Source organism: Oryzias latipes, chromosome 15 (genome assembly GCF_002234675.1).
Source record: "Oryzias latipes chromosome 15, ASM223467v1".
NCBI lineage: Eukaryota > Metazoa > Chordata > Actinopteri > Beloniformes > Adrianichthyidae > Oryzias > Oryzias latipes.
In genome coordinates, this window is record NC_019873.2 from 2043320 (window position 1) to 2064007 (window position 20688).

Here is a 20688-nt window from a genome sequence, read left to right on the forward strand (position 1 = left end):
CAAAAAGAAAAAAACTAAAAATGAAGCAGAATTATCAACAAAAAAAGAGAATCTGTGTGAAGGCCAACATACTCGTCTTTGAATAAGTTGGAGCTAAATTGTGAAGTATTTAGCTTTTGAAGCTCTTTATCCTCTCAGTATGTTACCGGGTTGCCTTCAGTGGTTTAAGACGTCCAACAGTTTAGAAACCAGTAAATTTTGTTTTGATGCCAAAAGAAGTGAAAAGCTGGAGGATTTTGCAGGTTTGACATGTGTTTTACAGCAGTGGTCCTCCAAAAGCTCCACGGAGACCTGTGGGCTCTTCATGGAGCTCAAGGGGGAGATGCTGTACAAAAATGGAAAAGTAATTCCTCAAAGATGGAAAAAAACAAAAAACAAATCCATCCTTATTCCTGCTGACTTCAGTAGGCTAGCATGTAAAGTTTCATTTTAAATGTCAAGGCTTCAGATGCTCCATAGCAGACAAAAGCAAAAAAACTGCAGTAACGTCTCAAAATATGTCAAAACTATCGTTATTTTACATTGTTACCTTACCTGTTTTTATTTTATTTTATTTTTTTCTTGCGCATTTCAAATGCTTGCTCAACCTAACTTGGTTTGTATATAAAAATAAAGATTGTCATAGTCTTATTTTTGAACCACAGTGAGGGGACACGAACACGCGCGTGCTTTTGCTCACGGCGCGCGGGTCCTTTAAGAAGAGCCGCGTTTCCATCGGTGACGTCACAGAGCGCAGCAGAACCCCAGCCTATCGCTTGTCATCGGCGAAGGCGATGGTCCTGGAAAAGCGTCCTGCCTCGGGAGGGGGAGTTTCACGGCGCTCAAAAGACACGGACACGCAGCGATGAAGCGGCTCTCCGTGGATTAAACCGCCCCCCCCCCCCCGTGGCTCTGAGCGCGGGAAGCCGCAGCTGAAGCTCCGCGCGGAAGAATATGCTCCAGCTGAGCCGCAGCAGCCCCTCCAGCCGCAGCCTGCCCTCCTCCTGCTAAACATCCTCCAGAGACAGCCCGCAGGCTCCGCACGCCCCGCACGCTCTGCGGCTCCTCCGCGTCCGCCACACGCAAACTTCGCTCCGCGACCCCCCCGGCAGAGGGATGGCGGGGAAGCCGGCCGCCGCGCAGGGCTACGGGATCCTGCTGGTGACAGCCAACGTTGGATCTCTGTTCGAGGATGTGAGTGCTCCCCCCTCTCCCCCTCTTCCCCCTGTCTTCACCTGATGCTGAACGAGCTCTCAGCTGGTCACGACTCCAGCGTCTGTCCGCGTGCAGCCTCTGAACCGTTATAGTAGCGCGCGCGCGTCCTGTCGTTATTCCGCGTGCTTCAGTGTTGTCCCGACGACGCCCGAAACTTCCTGCTGCCCCCCGGAAGGTCTTCCAGGAAAACCCCTGGTTTACGTCAAACATCTGGATAGGAGATCTGTGCAGCATGTCACGCGGCGTGTCACGCAGATCCTCCTGAAATCGCAAAGGTCCTTCATGTCTGCGGGGTGATGCAGGGGGTGTGGGTTCTGCCCCTGGTCAGGGTGGTGCGGGGGGGCAGCTACTGTCACCGTGAGAAGGTTCCTCCCAAACATCAGGGGGCTTCTTCCTGCTGAGAGTGCCTAAAATAGACGCTGCTCACCAGCTCCGCGCGGGGGGGGAGGGGGGGGCATGTTTGTGTTTTTCTTCCTTGAGGACATTCCTCACACACAGATGCATGCTCCCTCTCCCCCCTGCTCCCCCCAGCCATGGCTGCAGGTTGAATGAGGTCTTTCACTGGTCCTGCTGTTGGTTCCATCTCCAGACCAGCTCTGACCTCAGAGGGGAGGAGGGTGCTGCTGCCCCTGGGGGGTCAGCGGTAGCAGGAAGGTGAGAAGTGAGGACATGTGTTCCCTCCTCATCGGCTGCTTGGGAGGAAAAAAACCCCATCAGTGCGTCTGTTCCTGGTTCAGTTCTGCTCCAGAACGTTCTGCTGGTTTACAGCTTTGAGCTGAGTTCCACAGATCGGTGATGCTGCTCCAATGTTCCTTCTTTAGCCCAGACTTTCTTCTGTTCTTGACTTCTAGGCTCTTTATGAGTCAAGTTTCTCCTGTATTCACTGTTTAAGCAGAATATTGGATCCACCAAACAAACGTGGAGATGCACGGGTGCAGACCCTGCATGAATGGGACAACATGGGAACTCTGCATTTTTCTAGTTCTTGGAGAGAAACCCATTGGAAACATTCTTCAAAAATATCTTCTGCTGCAAATGTTTAGACTCTTTATTGAATCATTAGAACTTATCGTCTCTTTCAAAATTGCTGTTGTATTTCTGTTGCGTTCTGATGAGGAATGAGAGAAAACCTGTGCATGACCTATTATACCTGTGTGAAAATGTCACTTTTGGGAAGGTTGTTTCTACGTGTGAAAGGTGAATTCTGGACCTCAGCTTTTCCATCAGTGGAACTGCAGACAACAGGCAGAAGTTGGACTCGCCGCCCGCCGTCAGCCGTGTGGCGCTGAACACCAGAACCTCTCCTGCTGCTTCCTGTCATGCCGTGTGATCTGCTGAAGCCGTCAGACGGTCTTGTTGATTTTCACGGTGGTTTTCTGTTGGGCTGATTTTCTCTGCTCCTCTTCATCCATCAGAGATTGTTGCGTATTTGTGGAGGAAGATGCGGCGCCGATGGCGAGCCCCTGTTGCTGTGTGTCAGGTCCGTGCTGTGTTGTCCTGTTTGGACTTGGGTATTGCCAGAGAACAGCGCTGTGATGCTCACGCTTTTGTTTTGAAATGTTACAGCTGAGATCTAGCGTGAATAGACAAACCCAAGAGTTTCAGAATAAAGGTCATTTGTGTGGTGAAGGCTTCATTTAGTTCAGAACGTCTGGGTCAACCTGTGTTCTCCCCAGCACGGATCAGAACCTCTGTTCCTTTATCCGAGTGGTTGGAGCCCCCCCCCCCATGTGAATGCTGGCAGCAGCAAGCAGATTTCCAGACTGGACTGCTCTTCATCCAGCTGTGTGTTTTTGGAGGGAAATGCAGATGTGAATGCTAAACAGGTTCAGGAAATCCTGAAGCTGGTCCTTCTGAGGGGCTCGAACGCTTCAGGACGAGCATCAGAGGATGCCGTTTCAGCCCTTGTTCATCTGACAGGAAGGTTAAAGTCCCTCTATGATAATAAAACGTTCCCAGGGGGGGGGTTTAGTTAGGATTAGGAAGTTTTTAACCAAAATCCCAGAACCTTAATGCTTTAAAAAGTTACATTCATTTTCATCTGAAAACTCTGTTTCTACATTGGCGTGGCTGTTAGTGCTGAGCTGAGTAGACCCGCCCTTGACCCCCCCCCCCCCCCCCCTTCTGATGATGACAACTGCGTCTTGCATGAGTGAGAGTGAAGAGCTTGACATAAGGGGGGGGGGGACACAACAAAGACTGACAGTCTCGATTCTCTAAAGTTTCTCTTTAGCGATAAAGAAACTGTGAAAAGTGACTTATTATTTTTGAACAAAAACATATGTGTTCCAGATCCAAAATAACACACGAAAAGAACTTTGAGGACATTAGAACTGAGGCTACATTGGAGCAGCACTGCTGTGGCTCAGAACTGATGTGATGCTAACACATGCAGATTGTTGAATTCACTCTCAGCAAATTAAACGAATACCAGAAAGAAAGTTAATATTCTCCAAATATGTGCGGCCAGTGCTGAACATTTTCTTTGGCTGCACGGACCCAGAGGAAGGGTTACGTTTAGGGATTCCCAGCGATTTAAAAGGAAAAATACTCAGAAAGGAATTGGTTTTTTTTTAATGACATTTGTTCTCGTTCATAAGACAAATGCCACACTAATGTCCAAAACCCCAAAAACATGCTTTTCTTCAGAGCTGAACTGGAAAAACCTCCACAGCAGTGATGCTGAGGTTTGTCTCTGGAGAGAAAACGCCACAAACTGAGAATCCAATATAATATTCATACTTGAATGTTCCGCAGAATTCAAATGTTGTTTGGTTCAGACCAACAGCAGTAAACGTTACACTTTGCTTGTGTGATGCGTTTTTGCATGAAAGCTGCGTCTGGAGCTGAGAAGGGATTCCTGCAGCAGACATCTGCAGCTTTTCCTGCACAGAACCTCCCACTCTGTCGCCCAGGGTGGAAAGCCAAAGTGGGGAGGGTGTGTCCACGGCACCCAGCAGAACTGTGGTCCAGCTGCTGCCGCTCTCTGCCTTGCTGCGGTAAACCGCCTGCTTTGTTTCTCACCGTCATCCACGCTGCAGGTGCTGCACTTCTGCCTGTAGGCGTAGATTCCTCAGTGGGATGGTTTCAGTGGTTCTGGCTGAGGGCTGATCCAAATCAGGAGAGCCGGTCATCTGCTGAACCCAGTGAGCGCAGAGCGCAGACGGAATGGAAAGACGCGGGCAGCCTGTGGCTGGGTGTGGTCATGTCACTCCATGGCTGCATGTGAAACCCTTTCCCATCCCTGTGGGTTCATTAGGACCAACAGCAGAATATGTGGAACGTAAGAGCATTTCAGAGCATTTCAGAGCATTTCAGTGCCCAGGACTGGATGAAGAATTGGATGAGGCCCGCCATCCGTCGGCGGTGCTGGCTCCGTTCCAGCATCCCTGTGACCCGGAACAGGAACAAGCAGGTTTAGAAATGGAAGAATTCCAAAGGTATTGCGTGACTTCATGCTCTTATGTCCTGGTTAATGAGCGTCATCAGGCAATAGTTCTCTTTGGTGAAAGTTTCCTTCAGTGAACGACGCTCTGACTGAAGCTGCACATGTGATGCATCACTGACACTGGAAGCTGCAGCTTTCCCTCCATGGAAGCAGTGGGATGTTAGGATTTGGGGGGAAACTGAGGCCTGTCAGCTGATGTGCGTCGCTGGGTGACGCATGGCGCTCCATCTTCCTGCTGCGGAACGGGGACACCCTGCCCTCATTAGGAGGCCTTTCAAGCCCGAACCTGCAGAGGCGGACGGGCGATCATGTTGCAGATGTGGAGGACGGTCTGTACTCAGCTGGCAGCTCTCAGGCAGACAAACAGCCCCCCCCCCCTCCCCCCTGAACCAGATGGGGGGGTGGAGTGGGCTTCTACCTGCTCACACGTGGGCTCAGAAGACATGAAGTTTCAGTGATCCACGACTCTGCAGGCGTTTCCCCGAGCCCCCCCCCCCGCGCATTCATTGAACCCAGTCAGGAGGTTACATGTGTTTGTGTGTGCAGGACAATGAGCAGCCCGGCCCGCTGGGCTCAGATAAGGAACTGGGATAAGGGTGGGAGTGTGTGGAAGTTTGGGTTAGCTCCAAGAGCCATAATTATCCTAGTTGGGAAAGCCAGGGAGGGGACGGCTCCCCCGTATCCCACTGCCGAAGCCAAGGACTATAGTGAAACTCTCCAACCAGCAGCGCCCCCACCCACTGGGCCCGGCGGGAGTTCAGATACAAGCTAAGCTCCGTCTCCCAGGATTCCTCTACTCTCGTTGGAAATGCGTCTCCTAAACCACAGCAGCAGCTGACGGAGCTGCAGCAGCTGACGGAGCTGCAGCAGCTGACGGAGCTGCAGCAGCTGACGGAGCTGCAGCAGCTGACGGAGCTGCAGCAGCTGACGGAGCTGCAGCAGCTGACGGAGCTGCAGCAGCTGACGGAGCTGCAGCAGCTGACGGAGCTGCAGCAGCTGACGGAGCTGCAGCAGCTGACGGAGCTGCAGCAGCTGACGGAGCTGCAGCAGCTGACGGAGCTGCAGCAGCTGACGGAGCTGCAGCAGCTGACGGAGCTGCTGCTGCGCCTCCACCACAGCACCGCGTCATGCAACACTTCTGTTATGAACCAACCAGTGTCACTGTTGTGGAGCTGTAGGTCATAGAACACGTGAGGAGACTGGTGGGTCAGATCAGGTGTGGCTCCACATCAAGGAACCATCAACCAGAGATTCTGAACTTTGCTGCAGGTGTTAAATGATTGGAATCTATTGGTGCAGAATAAATAGAGGCTGATGTTTGACCATCTGACCTCTTTGCTGTGCTTCATGGTCTGGGTTGAATAGAGGGAGAGGGTGGGTTTCCCGGTGGATGCACGGCTCAGGAGGAGGAGGAGTCTGAAGGTAAACCTCTGCTGGGTTTAGCTCTCTTCATCTCGGTCTCAGGCTCCTCTTCATCAGCTGTAGCTTCTGGCTCGACGCTGTTGTCTCTGCACCCGGCCCATGAGCACTTGCAGCAGCCGCCGCGCCTTCTGGTACCTACATTGCACCGTTACCAGGCGATGCTGAGAGGAGCAGAGCATTTGTCAGCTGTGGATCAGCGGACGGTCGGCGCTGGGCTGTAAAGCTCTCCTATGTGCTACAGGAGAACGTGACCAGGTTCTTCTGACGCCTCAGAGCTCCCAGCTGTCCGACTGTCTTTCTGATCTTTAGTTTGAAACTGTGAAGCGTCTGCACCTGGACGTGTGATCAGGGTTCAAGCGCAGCTCTACTCTGCTTTGTTTATTAAAGGAATTTGGCTCACTTGAGTTTCGTAAACAGAAAGTGTTTATTTTAAAGATCTTTGCTTAGCAACAGCAGGCCGCCTCTCCGCTCCATGCACTCCCGCCGTGTTTGTTGTGGTGGTGCCCGCATGCTGTGCGCTGCTGCAGCCACGTGCACGCGCACACACGGCGTCAGGAAACGGCACGGCCCACTTCTCCACGCTCACGGGGGTCGACGCCACTTTCCAGCAAACGTTGCTGCTTTCAGCAGCTGCTTCAGAGGAGCGGCCTGCGTGGACGGTCCAGCATGTGGCCCCTGAGCGGACCACTTCTGTTGCTTTCGTCCTGCCGTCTCTGATTCAATAAGGTGGAGGGGAAAGGCTCCGCCCAGTTCTGTTGATGGGACTGGAAGGGTCACATTTTTATGCTAACTTCATCAAACCTTCCGGATTTGTGGGCTGTGGAAGGAATGCAGCGTCAGGACCTGGTGGTTGGGATATTAGTGGAGATCATTGTGTTTTTTGAATTTGAAATGAAAACAGACGCAACATTTCTATTTTTCTATTCTAGTTGAGTAGATTTTCAGTTTTGTCCTGGTCCACCGTTTATGTTCGTTTTTAGTTTAGATCAGGAGTCAGCGACGTTGAAGACACAAAGGGCCATTCCCAAATGTTCTCCTTAACAACTGTACCATCACCAACTAGAATGCAAAGAAATACAGAAACATTTCCAATAGATCTGCTATTTCATTCTCAAACAGCAGCAAATCCCTTTTTTAAACATATTTGGGCATTAACTCAGAAAAGGGCTTTCATAACAATATTGCACAAAGAAAATAGGTCAAAGTTGAAATAATACTGCATCTCTGTTTGAAACCATAAGTACTGCATTTGTGGTTTGTCAGACCTACAGCAACAGGATTGGACACATCAGAACAAAATACCATCAATATTTCTAAGATCTTCACAGCCATTAACATGAAAAAGAAGTTCATGCTTTTGTTTTATTCATCTTCTGTTCCATTATGACACAGGGCCAGAGGAACGGATGGAAGTTCATTCTGTGATGGGGCTGTTATTGCATGAAACATTCAATGTTTTTAATTTTTCATTAGTTTGCTCATTTTAGTAATATAATATAATAATCTTCATTTTTCCCCCTCAGTAAATGGAGTGGTGCTCAGCTGTAGAAGACATTTTAAACTTGTTCACATTCATGTTGACATTTGTCAGAACAGAAAGGTAGTCTGGGTTTAATCTGACCTTGATTGGTTTTTATTCAACTAACTGAACTAACGACTTTAGAAATGTCAGCCGCTGTGACGGCAAACACAACCAAAAACCAGCTGTGCGGTCGTAAAGCTTCACGCCGTTTCCACGCACGCCTTCGCTCAGACGCAGTGGACGGAGATCCTCCTGGTACTGCACGTGTTGTATGTTCAAAGCATTGTGGGGTTTTAACCCTATCACCTCCTGGGGGTTGAGTGTTTTTTGTGTAGTGGAAGTGTTTTAGCTTCTCACTGTCTCCATCAAATGCTCTTTCAGTTCAAAATGCATGACTTTTCCTTCCCCACCTTCTGACCCCGCCCCCCCTGGAGCTGGGAGGACAGAACTGACATCAGCATCCAGCTCTCTGCCTTTGAAGACCTAAAATCTAAACAAGCCAACAAAAGTCCTTGCAGACCTGCTGATCTGCTCCTTTGACCTGCTGGTTCTGGTTCTGTTCTGCTGTTGCTTTTGGCTGTGGCTCTTCTGCAAAGGTCATCAACCATGTGTGGCCTCCTGCAGGCTGTTCTCCTGCCCTGCTGATCGCTGCTGCGGTTTGGCTTTTGCAGCAGGAGTCTCCGGTCTTCAGGACTTCGGTGTTTGGCTTTCCCGTTTGAGCCGCTCAAATCGATGCGTGAAGGACTCACACAGCACTTAGCACTCTCACACATGCTGTTGTTTGCTCCAGCAGAGGGTAGTCATCACGGCGAGGGGGGGCCTGGTGCTGGCTTTAACAGCTGCATCATTAGTCCTCCCACTTCTGAGGAAAATTGCAGCTCATCTTCATCAGATCAGGGTCTGAAGCAGGAAGTGCAGAGCGTCCTCACAGACCTCCAGGATGGAGGAGCAGGAACTTTTGGGGCTTTTTCCCTGTTTGCTGCTCAAACAGCTTGGACTGTGTGGCTGCATTTGCTTCCAGGCCGAGAACGATGAGTTTCCTCACATGGAGGTTTCTGAAGCTTCACTGCTGTAACATCAATGTGAGAAAAGGCCTGAACTGCAGGGAAATACTCAAAGGGGATGTAATGTGCAGCTGAAGCTCCATTCCTGGACCCCTCCCTTCCCCTGAGCTTTCAGTGGATGGGGGCTGTGTCCATACACTTTTCCAGTGTGGTTGTTTGTGTGCTTGTTGCCTTATCAGTGTGCCCCCCCCCCCCGGCCTCGGCAGAAGGTTATCACTTCCGGAACCGACTGTTTAGTTTCCACTGTGAACAGCTTGAACAATGCAGACACCCCCCTCCGGCTTCTAGGGGGGGGGGGGGGGGGGGGGGGTGCATCTGGGTGGAGTAGACCAGTCCTCCACCCAGATGGCTTTAGGGGTTTGAAATACAGTTTCTTGGAAAAAGAAATCGAAGGTTTTAGATGAATCTTTGCCTGTGTGTGAGTCAAACATTCTGAGTGCAGCGCCCCCTGGAGGCTGACGGTTGTTGATGTGGCATCACATGCCCTAACCAGAGACAGAGCAGAGCAGGAGTGGATTCTGTCTGCCATTCCCACATCCTGGATGCGGTGGATGTCCGTCTGCTCTCGGCGTCCTGGGCTGCTGCTCAGCAGCAGTGAGATGTTTGCTCTCTGTGGACTTTATTACCTGAGGCAAGCAAAGACTTTCTGCCGTCCATCTGTCCAGCAGCCCGTCAGGAGGCTTTAGTCCTTCAGTGAGTAGACCTCCAAACACAGTGTGGCTCCTGAAGGAGCCGTCCCCATTAGCCGTGGTCGAGCCGGAAGCTGCAGTTGTTTGCAGGCTGTGAGGGCGTACTGTGGTCCGTTTTTCAGGCGTTGGACTGTTTTTCTTTGCGTGTTTGCTCAGATCCCCACACAGAGAGACTCTGCTCGCATCACCGTGGCCCTTTATGACACCGTTTGATCAGTTTCATTCAGATTCCTGCAGAATGAACCAAACAGTCTGATTGCTGCTTGGATAAGTTCTGGATCTGCGGTTCTGGAACAGTCGGGTTTGAAGCTCAAACATTTGCTCCTCGTGTGGAAGGAGTGTTTTTGCTCTTCTTCCTTCTCTCTCTTATCTTAATAGACGGGGCCTTCAGTGAGGCGTTGGAGCGTGTCCGCCAGCGGCGTTTGACTCTGCACCTGTTTACCTTGCGGCACCCATCCTGTGTGCCGCCTGCTGAAGAGGCTAACCGGACATGAAGGGGATGCTGAGGCGTTGAGAAAGTGATCAGGCGCTGGGGGGCGGGGGACGGCGGCTCTGATAAGAATCCGGAGAATAAGCAACATGACGGAGACGGTAAACCTCCTGGTCCTGCTACAGTAACTCTTTGAGCTGGAGGTCATGGACGTCTGGTCTGGGGACAGTTCTAGTTTGAAGCAGATCTTTCCTGCTTAGAACTGCAATCAGGCGCCATGGGGTCAGAATGGACCTGACCAGCCGAGCAGCGCCACACGTTCAGAACCTGTTCACGTGTTGCTCTGCGGTTAGCCCTTTGTGAACTGAGGGATGGCGGTTCAAAACTCTGACCTACAGAGGAAAACAGTCTTAACTCAGACGTCACTCTGTGCTAAAGGCCTTCATCTCATGAGAACATTCAGGGATTCTGGTGACTGACATGAAGCCCCCCCCAAACAGCACTGATGGGGGGAGCTGTGGCTGTGGATCAGCGGCCCCTCCTCTTTATTCCTCCAGGTTAGTGTTGGATCTAAAGCAGAACCTGCCTCAGATGTTCAGGTCCAGAAGGGGTTTACTGAACCACACCCAGGATGGCGGGAACTGATTGTGGATTGTACAGGAGGATCAACCAGGATCCAGGTTCTAGCAGGATCTGAGGATCCAGTCGGTTTAAAGTCAGCGGAGGAAAATCCAACAGATCCAGAAGATGAGGAACCAGCAGGGAGGAGGTGGATGCTTTGAAGGCCTTCAAAGAACCGGACAAAGAAGAGACATTCAGACAATAACAAACAAAAAGGAAGAATCCAGAAAAAACTGAAAAATGAACTTTGAATTTATTCATAAACCTTTTCTCTCCCTTTCTGTTGTTTTTCTTTTTTGGACACTTTTATTCTGAAACTCTTTTCATTGAGATTATAAAGCAGTTCCATTTAAGAGGGTTTCATGGTGAGAATGAAGGTTTTACAGAGACGGAGTGGATCTTTGTTTCTCAGAAACTCCAGCAGATCATAGGAAACAAACAACGGCTTCATCTCAGTCCACTGGACTGGATCAGGTCTGAGGCTTGAACCCAAACTCTGTAAAGATAATTTCCTGCTTTCTGCGTTACCATGACGACAGCAGTGTTCAGAGTGCAGCCTCACCGGCTGTAAAAGGCCTTTGGGTGGGACCCGGGCCTGCGCAGTGACGGCTGGTCACGTGACGGCATTTCCACGTCATGAGAGGCCCCCACCCCGACTCTGACACCCGACAGGCGTGAGGTCACTCCTAAAGAAAGCTCCGGAGATGTTGTGAAAGGAATTCAGGAAGAGTGGTGGGGGTGCAGATCCCATCCTCCGTCAGTGGGGGTGTTCTGATGTATGGGAATGGTGGGTTATCGTGTTGGGGGAGGGGGGGGGGGTTTCACCATGCCCCTGAACGTTTCTCACTGGTGCTGGACTCTGGGCCCCTTCTCTTGGAAAGTCTGCTTTCCTGGCAGCCGGTTTAGGTCACTTCTGGGGGGAGCGCTCACATGAACAAACCTCTTGGGAGGGGGGTATATTCTCAGCTTCGATAACTTGGTTTGTCCCATTTTGGACTTTCTAGAAGATGTTTTAACCTATTTTTGTCTGAAAAGATCCCTGAGCTGCTGGGCTTCAGACACACTGACGGGTAGGGCCTCTTAGGGACATTTGATTGATAAGAACTGGCCCCTCCTCCTCGCACTACTTGCTATCTTCCTGTCTTTATTTAACTTCTTTCCTTTCTTATTGCCTCACTCCAGCAGCAGGAAGAGCCCAATTACAGAGATATCTGGCTGCAAACGTGATAGCCTGTGAAATGTCTTTGGCAGGAGGTTGTGCTGCTCGGCACAAACAGGATGCCGCACGCAGGACAGCGCCGTGAGATAATGACACCCGAAAAAACCTGCGGTGCAGAGCTGGGACAAAAAGAGGAACAAACATCTAAGAGAGTGATGGCGCAGGGGCCATCGGTCACCGAGACCGGGAAAAGCCGCCGCGCTAGTATCAGCGCAAGAGTTCAAACCCTGAACAGGAAGTACATGCCCCGCCACCTGAAGGAAATGCAGAGCGTACTGCTCTCTGTCTCCACCTACTTCTAACCATTTCCTGTTTCTTCCTGTCACTCAAAAACATTGTACTCTAGATCACTGAGAAAAGCGGAAAATGTCTCTTCAGGTGCTGCCTGATGGAAATGTGGTTCAGCTGTGCTGATTTCATCTGGAACTGGGCCGTTTCTAATCCTGGATTCAAATGTGGGTCGTGTCACCTCAGACCTGACACATGTTTGGCCCCATGAGGGCCGTCTTCACTGCTTTGATTGTTTCTGTCACTGCCTTTTCTGAGAAACCCACAAACACTTCAATGACATTAAATCAGTCAAAGACTCACTGATGAAAATAGAGTTTTTGCTGTTTTGAACTTGATCTTTTAGCATTTTTCTCATGATGGAGGACACAGATAAAGAAAATTAAGCTAAAAGTTGCATTTGTGATCATGTCTTTATGTAAATTGTTGTGAATCAGGAGCAGATGAAAAAATGCTGTTGGAAAAAAAATCGTATTTATGACATAGAAAATACACTGGACGAGTCACAAGCTTCCTGCTCTGCTCCATTCTGATGCATCCGCTGTCAGACAAATGGATCCATTAACGTCTTTGTTTTCCTCATCTGAGCTGGAATCTGGATCTAAACTGAATGACTGGATAGATCTGATATTGTGATATTGATATGTTAGGTGGTGGGGGAGGGGCTGTAATATACCAGGAAAAACAGATGGATGATGGGAAGAGAGGCAGGACTACTCCGTGCAAACATTCCTGCCCACAACTCAGAGGAGAATTTCCAATGGACTCCTACTGCTCTACAGAAACTATGTCCTAGAAAATAAGACAGATTTTTAACATTTTGACTAAAACGGCATCATCAGAATGAAACAACCACTGGGAACGCTTTACAATAGATCAAAAGATGATCAGAGTTGGATTTGAAGGATGAAGGCTTTCAGAGAGAGGCAGGCTGTACATCCTGGTGTCACTTCTGGACAACAGTCTGAGCGCCATGATTGAAAGCTTGTAGCCTCACTATCTTTTATATCGGTTACAGAGTTGGACCTTCCGACTGTGACATATGACAGGAAAAACATCAGATATTTTTAATGCAGATGCCTCCAGAGATGATGGCGTCAGAGCTCCTCTTCAAAGCGGAGAAAGTAGAGCAGGCTTTTAATGGGAAATCCGTCACAGCCCACTTCTCTCACTGTTCCTACTTCTCTACATTATGAATTGGTCTGCAAGTGTGCTATGGAATGAAAGCAGGCAAAGCCTTCCATTCTGTCTCATTTTAAATGAATCTCACACAGATTTTTGTTAACGATGCAGCTGAGCCTGACAGGGATACACAGAGGCAGCTGCCGGTGTTTTCTAGCAGGGAAAAAGGTTCAGTATTGTCATCACCAGCCACAGATTTGTGCGACTGTTGGGGGGGGGGGGGTGACCAGAAGGCCTTCTCACCGTATATGCAGTACATTTGAGACTCGTAGTTGCTGGTGGTGGCGTCTAAAGTCAGTACCTGGAAACCTAACAAGCAGGGGAGGGCGGTGCTGGGCCGTGGGTATTGTTGTTTTCTCCTCCAAAGTGGTTGATATCTTGGCTGGCCTTGATGCCACCAAACCCCGGACTTTACAAACGACGGCAAAACGAAAGCATGTCTGACAGTTATGGGACACGCCCATTCTGACGGTATAGATCAGCTGTCAATTAAAAAGCCACGGCACTTTGTTTATCTCGAATAGAAATCAAAACTGACAGGATTCAGGATTTAGGGAACGCAACTAGTTTTGAGGAAAGGTCTCCAGAACCAGACCCAGGAACCTGTTTAAAAAAAAAGGTTTCCTCGGGTGTTGTAGGAAAGTTGTGGTTATCTGAGCTGACCTGAAATCTGAAAAAGCGTTTGGCTTCGTGACTTTTGACTTATAGAAGTTTAGTGACTCCAGACGACAGGTGTGTTGGCAGCATGTGCTGTAAAGAAAATGCCATCGTAGCACAACCGTGGTTGTTTTGAGTGCCGTTACGTCCTGACTGATTCCCTTTGGGTGGGCTCCTGTTTTTCTCATAAGTCAGCTGTGACGCGGTCTGCCCGAGCTCTCTGTCTCCGTCCTCCTTCAGTATTTAGACGTGCACATCACACTCCAGAACTTTGTGGGTGCTGCGATCAAACCTGAGAATTTTCTTCTATGACAACTCAAGTCTCCTGGATTACCCTACAGACCTGCTTTGATGAGGAGCAAACCAAACCCGGAGGAAACTGTCATCCTCATGTTGTTGTGTGTGTGTTGTGTGTCAGACCACAGGAAGGGGCTTCAGACTTTGCTGCTAACATTGGAGAATCAAGAAGCCTTAAATCAAAACTGGGTTGGAGCCATAATCCTTGAGCATGCTCTGTGATGGGACTCATTCCCACACATCACAGATACAGTGGAGCCTCGATTAAACAGGTTTGAGTCTTAAGCTGAGTTTAAAAAAACTGTGCTGTGGGCCTCAGCTGAAAGGCATATGGGCCGTGTTTGAACTTCTCAGTTCAAACTCAACCTTAAGGCCCGTACACACCGGGAGGAATATTCGCCAGGCGTTATTCGCCAGCGTTTTTCAACACGTTTTTTGTGTTCACACCCAGGCGATTTTCGCTGACGATGAGCCGAGTGAACATGCAATTTCATTCCCTGACATTAGATGGCGCTTAATGTAAACAGAAATACTCCTGTACACAAGGTGGCGCTGCGCAACTTTACGCTTCTTAAAGTCGCTTTTCACTCAGAAGAAGAGAGCAAGTATTTACGCGCTTGTCAGAATCAAACAAAGAAAACATGAATATTTCAAGCATCAGTAGCTCCAACTGGTGCTTGGTTCGGGGATATTTTAGAATGTCCGTCATTATTTCTTCGCGGCTGTGTGGATGCAACTCGGCGTCTATCTTCTTCGCTGGTATGTGTGCTCAGCAAGGCAGTTTTGTGTTTGAGCGCCCCCAAGTTGTGTGTTTACTGTAACTTCAGAAGCTCCAGACACGTGTGCAAAAGCGCCATTCTCATTGGTCGAATAGATTTCGACGCGACGCGTCAAAAAAAAAAAAACGAACCCGTAGCGTTTTTTTTTTTGACGCGTGCCGTTTTTTTGCGTCGGTGTGCACACTCTCATTGGTGCCCTTTGTTTAGTCATGAGGCGTTAAACGTCGGCGAAAATCGCGGGCGAAATTCGTCCCGGTGTGTACGGGCCTTTACTCTAAGGGCCCGTCCAATCAGAGGCAGCCCAGGAGCTCATGGAGAGCCTTTGTTTTCCAACAAGACGCTCTCCTGTGGGACCATGGAGACTCTGTCTACATTCACATGTAAATGAACCACACCAGAGTTCATCTGCAAGACAACAGAGCCTCATTCTTAAGTTCAGGTGAACCTTCACACCTGCAGATCCAAAAAACCACCAGAAGAAAGCAGCTCTGCTGTGGATGAACGTCTCCTTCATTTCTAAGTGGGAATCAAACTTTTCAGAATTCCTCGGTTTTATTCCTCGACGGTTTTTATTCCTTTGTTTAAATGTCTGTTTTGTTAATATGAGTCACCTGGTGTTTTCTGAAGCTCATCACCCTCCATACTTCCAAAGCTCGTCCTCTGATGGAAGAAGACCTCTCTGAGGAGCCAGCCTCGATCTAATTCAGACTTTCGGCGTGGGGTCGCTCTAATTAATTTCTTAACGAGCCTCTTTGATGTGGAGTTTCATAAAACACAGAGGGGACATACCTCTGCGTCCTCTGGCCCCCGCAGAGCTGTTTGAGTGGAAAGCTGTTGGATGACTCCAGGCCAGCCAATCAGCTCGCGGCCTGCGTCTCCAAAAGCGCCAGAATATTTTTAGTTGGGTGCTCGCTCCCCTGAAAGCCAGTAACCTCCTTTCAGACAGTCAACACACACACACACACGCGCACACCCCCCCCCCCCCCCCCCCACACACACACACACACAGCAGCTTTCCCTGCAGAAGGAGCTGCAGCACACGTGACAGGCTCCACACGTCCTCCTTCACCCACTACCTCTGTGTTTGCCTTCGCCTGTGCGCTGGTTACAGCACACTCACATTTATTCTCCACCTTTGCAAGGCAAACGTGGTGGTTAGGAAATGAAAAAAACTGATTTGGTTCTCCTCATGTCTCAGCTTTAGAACCAACTGAGAACAGACGGACTTCAGTGAAAAGCTCCTTTTTTCCTTTTGTCTCACAAAACCAGAATATGGATCAGAAGAGGAGGTCCAATACAAAGCGGTTCTGATCATAAAAGGCTGCAGGAGTCTGCAGTGATTTACGGGTTCAGTGGGATCCACAGATCCACACATCTGCAGATGTTCTATGATCCAGCAAGTTCTTTTAATCGACCCGACCAAAGGCCTGCAACAGTTTAGTGAACTGTAGGTCCGTCTCCAGCAACTGCAGAACCGTTCCAGTCTCCAGATCCAGAGCTGGACTTCATTCAGGATTACGTCTAGCTGGTAGAGAATGTCTCACCTTACACAACCTAGAACACCAAAGAACAAAGCTCAGAGCAAAACGCTAATGCTAGCTGTTGAACATGACTGGCTGCAGCAGTGGAAAAGTAATTACTTTTAGTATTGGGTATAAAAATGGGATTAAAGCTTGTTTTCAAATATCATGTAAGCACACAGCTACAGCCTGCTTTAGAACCGAACATCAGCCGTCACAAACTGGCGAGCATGGGGGGAATCCAGAACGTTACGCCATCCAAAGACTTAGAGATGCAACGGCTCCAAACCAGGAAGGTGAAGGAAAGCAGCAGCATCATTGGCTGGTCTTGTTCCTTACTTCTCCAACATTTCCTGAGGCTGAATTGATGAGTGCAATTTGCACAGTTAAAAAAAACCCTCCAGGAAACAGCAGAAAGGTTTTTTTCTGATTAAGGATCAGGAAACGAAAAGAGGCCTGACTTCTTCAGAAATCACCAGCAGCTGTTTTGGTTTTACAAGGAAGGATTTAGTTTTTCTCTAAAGCTGCTTTCAGCTTGAAACTTTCAGAGCTGTGGTAAAGATTTGAAAGTTATGGGGTATAAAAGCAAGCCAGGAGTGAGGCGTCTGAGCTCTGTGTTCATAAACATTTCTGAGCAGGTCAGACATGATTTCAGATGGAGCTGGTCACAGAGCTGGTCCATCGCTTTGAACAGCTGATCAGGAAAAACGGCTCTAGGTTTTTACTGTTTCTGGTTTTGCCTGAGTGCCAGCGTGACTTGGATCTCTGGTTCCTGATGGAGACTGAACACTGGAAACTGTAGCTTCTGTCTTGACGGCTTTGGAGACAGAGGCTTGAGAAGGTTGACCTCTGCTCCTCAAACCCCGGAGGTTTACTGCACGCTGCTGCGTGTGACGTGCTCTGCTCTGCCTCCTGATGCAAAACACAAAACCCAACCACTCAGATTTCTCCCATGGCTCATTTGTTTAACCAGTTTAGATGTTTCAGTGTGTTTGAATATCTGTTTCCCCCCCAAAATGAAATAGACCTTTTTGGGGACGGGGTCAGATTGGTTTAGATAAAGGTTTGTGATCGCTCTGTCTGTGTAGTCTGTGTGGGTATTTCTGTGTTTGTGTGAGTGTGTGTGTGTAGATTAGAGTGGGTATTTTTACACATGTGTGTGTGCATTAGACATGCACAATAAATCACATAATAAATTAATCAGTATTGTGATATCAGCCTGTGTGATAAAGACCTGTGATAAATGGTTACCGTAAAAGTTGGCAAACAAACTTATTGCAGCTTGACGTATTTAAGGAATCAAATAAAGCTCTTTATGCCATGGACCAATCAGATGGAGCTCTTTCATGCTAGATGCCCGCCTCCCATGTAGACGTGGGTCATTTGGAGTTTAACTACTGTTGACGTTTATGTAAATAAAACTGATGTGGTGACATGGAAATGATATATTAGCTGTTTTTTCTTTTGCTGTTTGTTCATGTATCGCAAGTTCTATCATCATTGCAATATTGATCACTAATATCGCACATCACGAGTTTTCCTCATAGTGTGTGTGTGTATTTCTGTATGTGTGTCTATTTCTGAGTAGGTGTGTGTGTACTTTGGTGTGTGTTGGGTCTGTGAGCGTGCATCATGGTTGGTTGTCTTGGTTTCTGTTGTCAGGCTGTGACGCTGCTTACATGCTGCAGGAAGACGTTTTCCTTAAAAACCCAGGTTCCTGCTCCCTTCCAGCCTGAATAAAAAAGGAAGTGGGTGTTTCGGAGAGGGGCTTTGAGCCTGCGGCAGGCAGGGGCCGGTCAGGATGAGAGTCATGTGGCGTCCATGTGCTCCCAGCAGATCTCCACGCCGCCTGGAATGAGCCCATTGTTGGCCTCCGTTTAGGCAGCTTGCTTCAGCGCGGAGCTATGCTTGTGGATGTGAACACGCCAAGGAAGAGTGTGGTCTTCAGGTCTCCACCCCTAAAAAGGGCGGAGGCCAGTGCCCCCCCCCCCCCCCCCCCCAGCTTCAGCGTGCTATTTTCAGCCCTTTCTCTCTGCTGAGTCGGTTTGTGTTTGTTGGCAGATGCAGCAGCACATGAGCCTCAGCTGGGATCAGCTCCTGATGTCGGCATCAAGTCACTTCTAACAAGTCATAGTTTCACTTTAGTCTTTAGTTGAGAGCGCCCCCACCACACACACACACACAAACACACACAGAGGAGGCTGACATCATAGTCTCCTGTACATGATCGTTCCAGTTGGATTTGTGATTTGGCAGCCTGCTGGAGTTTGCCGGAGGCTACATTTGCTTTCGAGGCTCAAAGGTTTTGCATGTTGGTCTTAAAGACTTCTCAGGGACGGTCTTCCTGCAGGTAGGCGTCCCCTCAGTCCTGAAGCTCTGGTTAGGCTGAGAACCGATGAACCATCCTGATCTTCTTTGTACCACAGCAGTGTGTGTCGATGAGGCAGACTCCTCAGATCTGCATTTCCGGTGGGTCGGGTGTTATGGTGCCTCTGCCCTCCATTCTGTCAGAAAAGTAGGCCATCAGCTGAGAACGAGGGAGGTTCTGCAGAGAACTAAGTGAGTCAATGTTTCACTGGAGGAAGAGGAGATGAGCGGGGGGGTTATTTTTACCTCAATGCTTGTATATAACCCTACTTTCTAATTAACTGCAAATTAACTTGTGCTGAGCAGAGGGTGGGAGGCGCAGAGAGCCCAGCTACAGATTTAGACCTGGTTCAACCTGCCTTTCTCTGCTTTTGGCCCACATTCTCTCCAAGGGCCCCCAAGGGCCAGCAGCCCCCCATCTGTTCCCCAGAAGCCTCTAACATCATCAGAGCATCATCTGAGCCTTTCAGCAGGCTATAACAGTCCTGAATGTTATTTCTGACATGGCTGCACCAGCAGCTTCTTTTCAAGTGTCCTCTCCACACGAGGATCTAGGACATGAGGACACTTACACATGTGTTTAGAAACTGTCCAAAGCTTGCCGTTATTGCGTCTTTACTAACTCCTTTAACTTCAAGTATCTGTTTAAGAGAAAGTCCACTTTTCAAAGGAGCCTCCTCCTGAGTGGCCTCAGCATGCATAGGGAACCTCTGACATTCAGAGTCCTATTGAAGACAACAGACAGGAATGTCTGGAAGATTTCTAAGGTAACGGCTCTGATCCCACCTTTTCGGTCCCTTTCTGTTGTTTGTTTCTGTCTCACTCTTTTTTGCCTCTTCCATGTGACTGAGGATGGGGTCTGCTGCACGTTTCCTTATATAGACCTGTGCTGTGATGCGGCGAAGGCCGCGACAATGGTGCACACACACTTTTCCAGCTCTGCAGTTTTCAAACAGTCGCTTACTGAGGACATACGTCCAGTTAAAGACGTTCCAACCCAAGGTGTCTGTGTCCAACAGGCAGGAAAAGACGCTCTGATGCCGCTCATGACATACCTTCCAGGATGTCTGCAGATGTTTGTGAAGGCACAGAGTTTCTGTCAGCTGCAGGGCCTTGCTTGTGTTTCTAGAGTTTCAAATGATCACTTAAAGCTGGCTTCCAATAGTCCCACAGCCGCTCTGCAACGCTAGCTTTAGTGAGTCAACACTCACAGGAATGTGAGGGTTGGATCTTTGAGCTGCAGCAGTCGTAGGCATAAAGAGAAGATATGCATACAACTCTTTCTGTCTTTATTCAGCTTTTTTATTTTTAGCTTTCTTCAATATTACTTTTAAGACCTCGGCTCAAATGTCACCAGATAAGGACTTTAGCCTTTAAATGATTTGTTCCACACAAAGAGACAGTCCTGTGTCACAGATCTGGATCAGATATTTTACCTTCTGGAAACTTCCTTAAGAAATGAGACTGAAGGTTTCACTTTTGGTCATCGGGGCTTGCTTGCATAAGGAGTTTGCTTGAATCTTGATGATAGATGGGTTTTAATGTGTCTCTCGGGACTTTTGAGCATTAGAGCTGATGATGATTTTCCAGAGGAAACCTTTCCTTCTACCAAACCTCCTTCACCAGTTTATTGTCTTCAACAGATTCCTCTTAAACACTAGACACACTATTAACAGGTTAGGTGCTTGTAGAACAACAGAGGAAACCAATCCTTCCTGATTTAATCAGGAACATGTTCATGCGTGGATCAATACACCGATCTGCAGGAGGTCATCAGCTCTTTTCATTCATGGGGGTTTTCTCAGGTAGCTCAAAATGCTTGAGGATCTCTTGGTAGTTTCTGTTGGAGACCACTGAAGGACCCCCCCCCCCCCACCACCACCACTCACGTCAGACCCAGCTATGGCCACTGGGATGTCTGTCCTTAAATGGTAGACTGCCCAGAGCCCCGTCCGTCTCCACAGCACAGACCCAAATGAAGTCCAGGTC

General features: G+C 48.9%; 1 protein-coding gene across 2 annotated transcripts in view; it reads left to right on the top strand.

Annotated features, from left to right (window-relative positions):
- The first annotated feature begins 744 nt into the window (after nucleotides 1–744).
- inpp5a (inositol polyphosphate-5-phosphatase A) overlaps nucleotides 745–20688 on the top strand; it is a 114167-nt gene continuing 94223 nt past the window's right edge. For both annotated transcript variants that reach the window (XM_011484012.3, XM_020709239.2), the window contains exon 1: nucleotides 745–1173. In XM_011484012.3, coding sequence (XP_011482314.2) covers nucleotides 1096–1173 — 78 coding nt within the window. In that variant the 5' untranslated portion in view covers nucleotides 745–1095. The remainder of the gene's footprint in view (nucleotides 1174–20688) is intronic.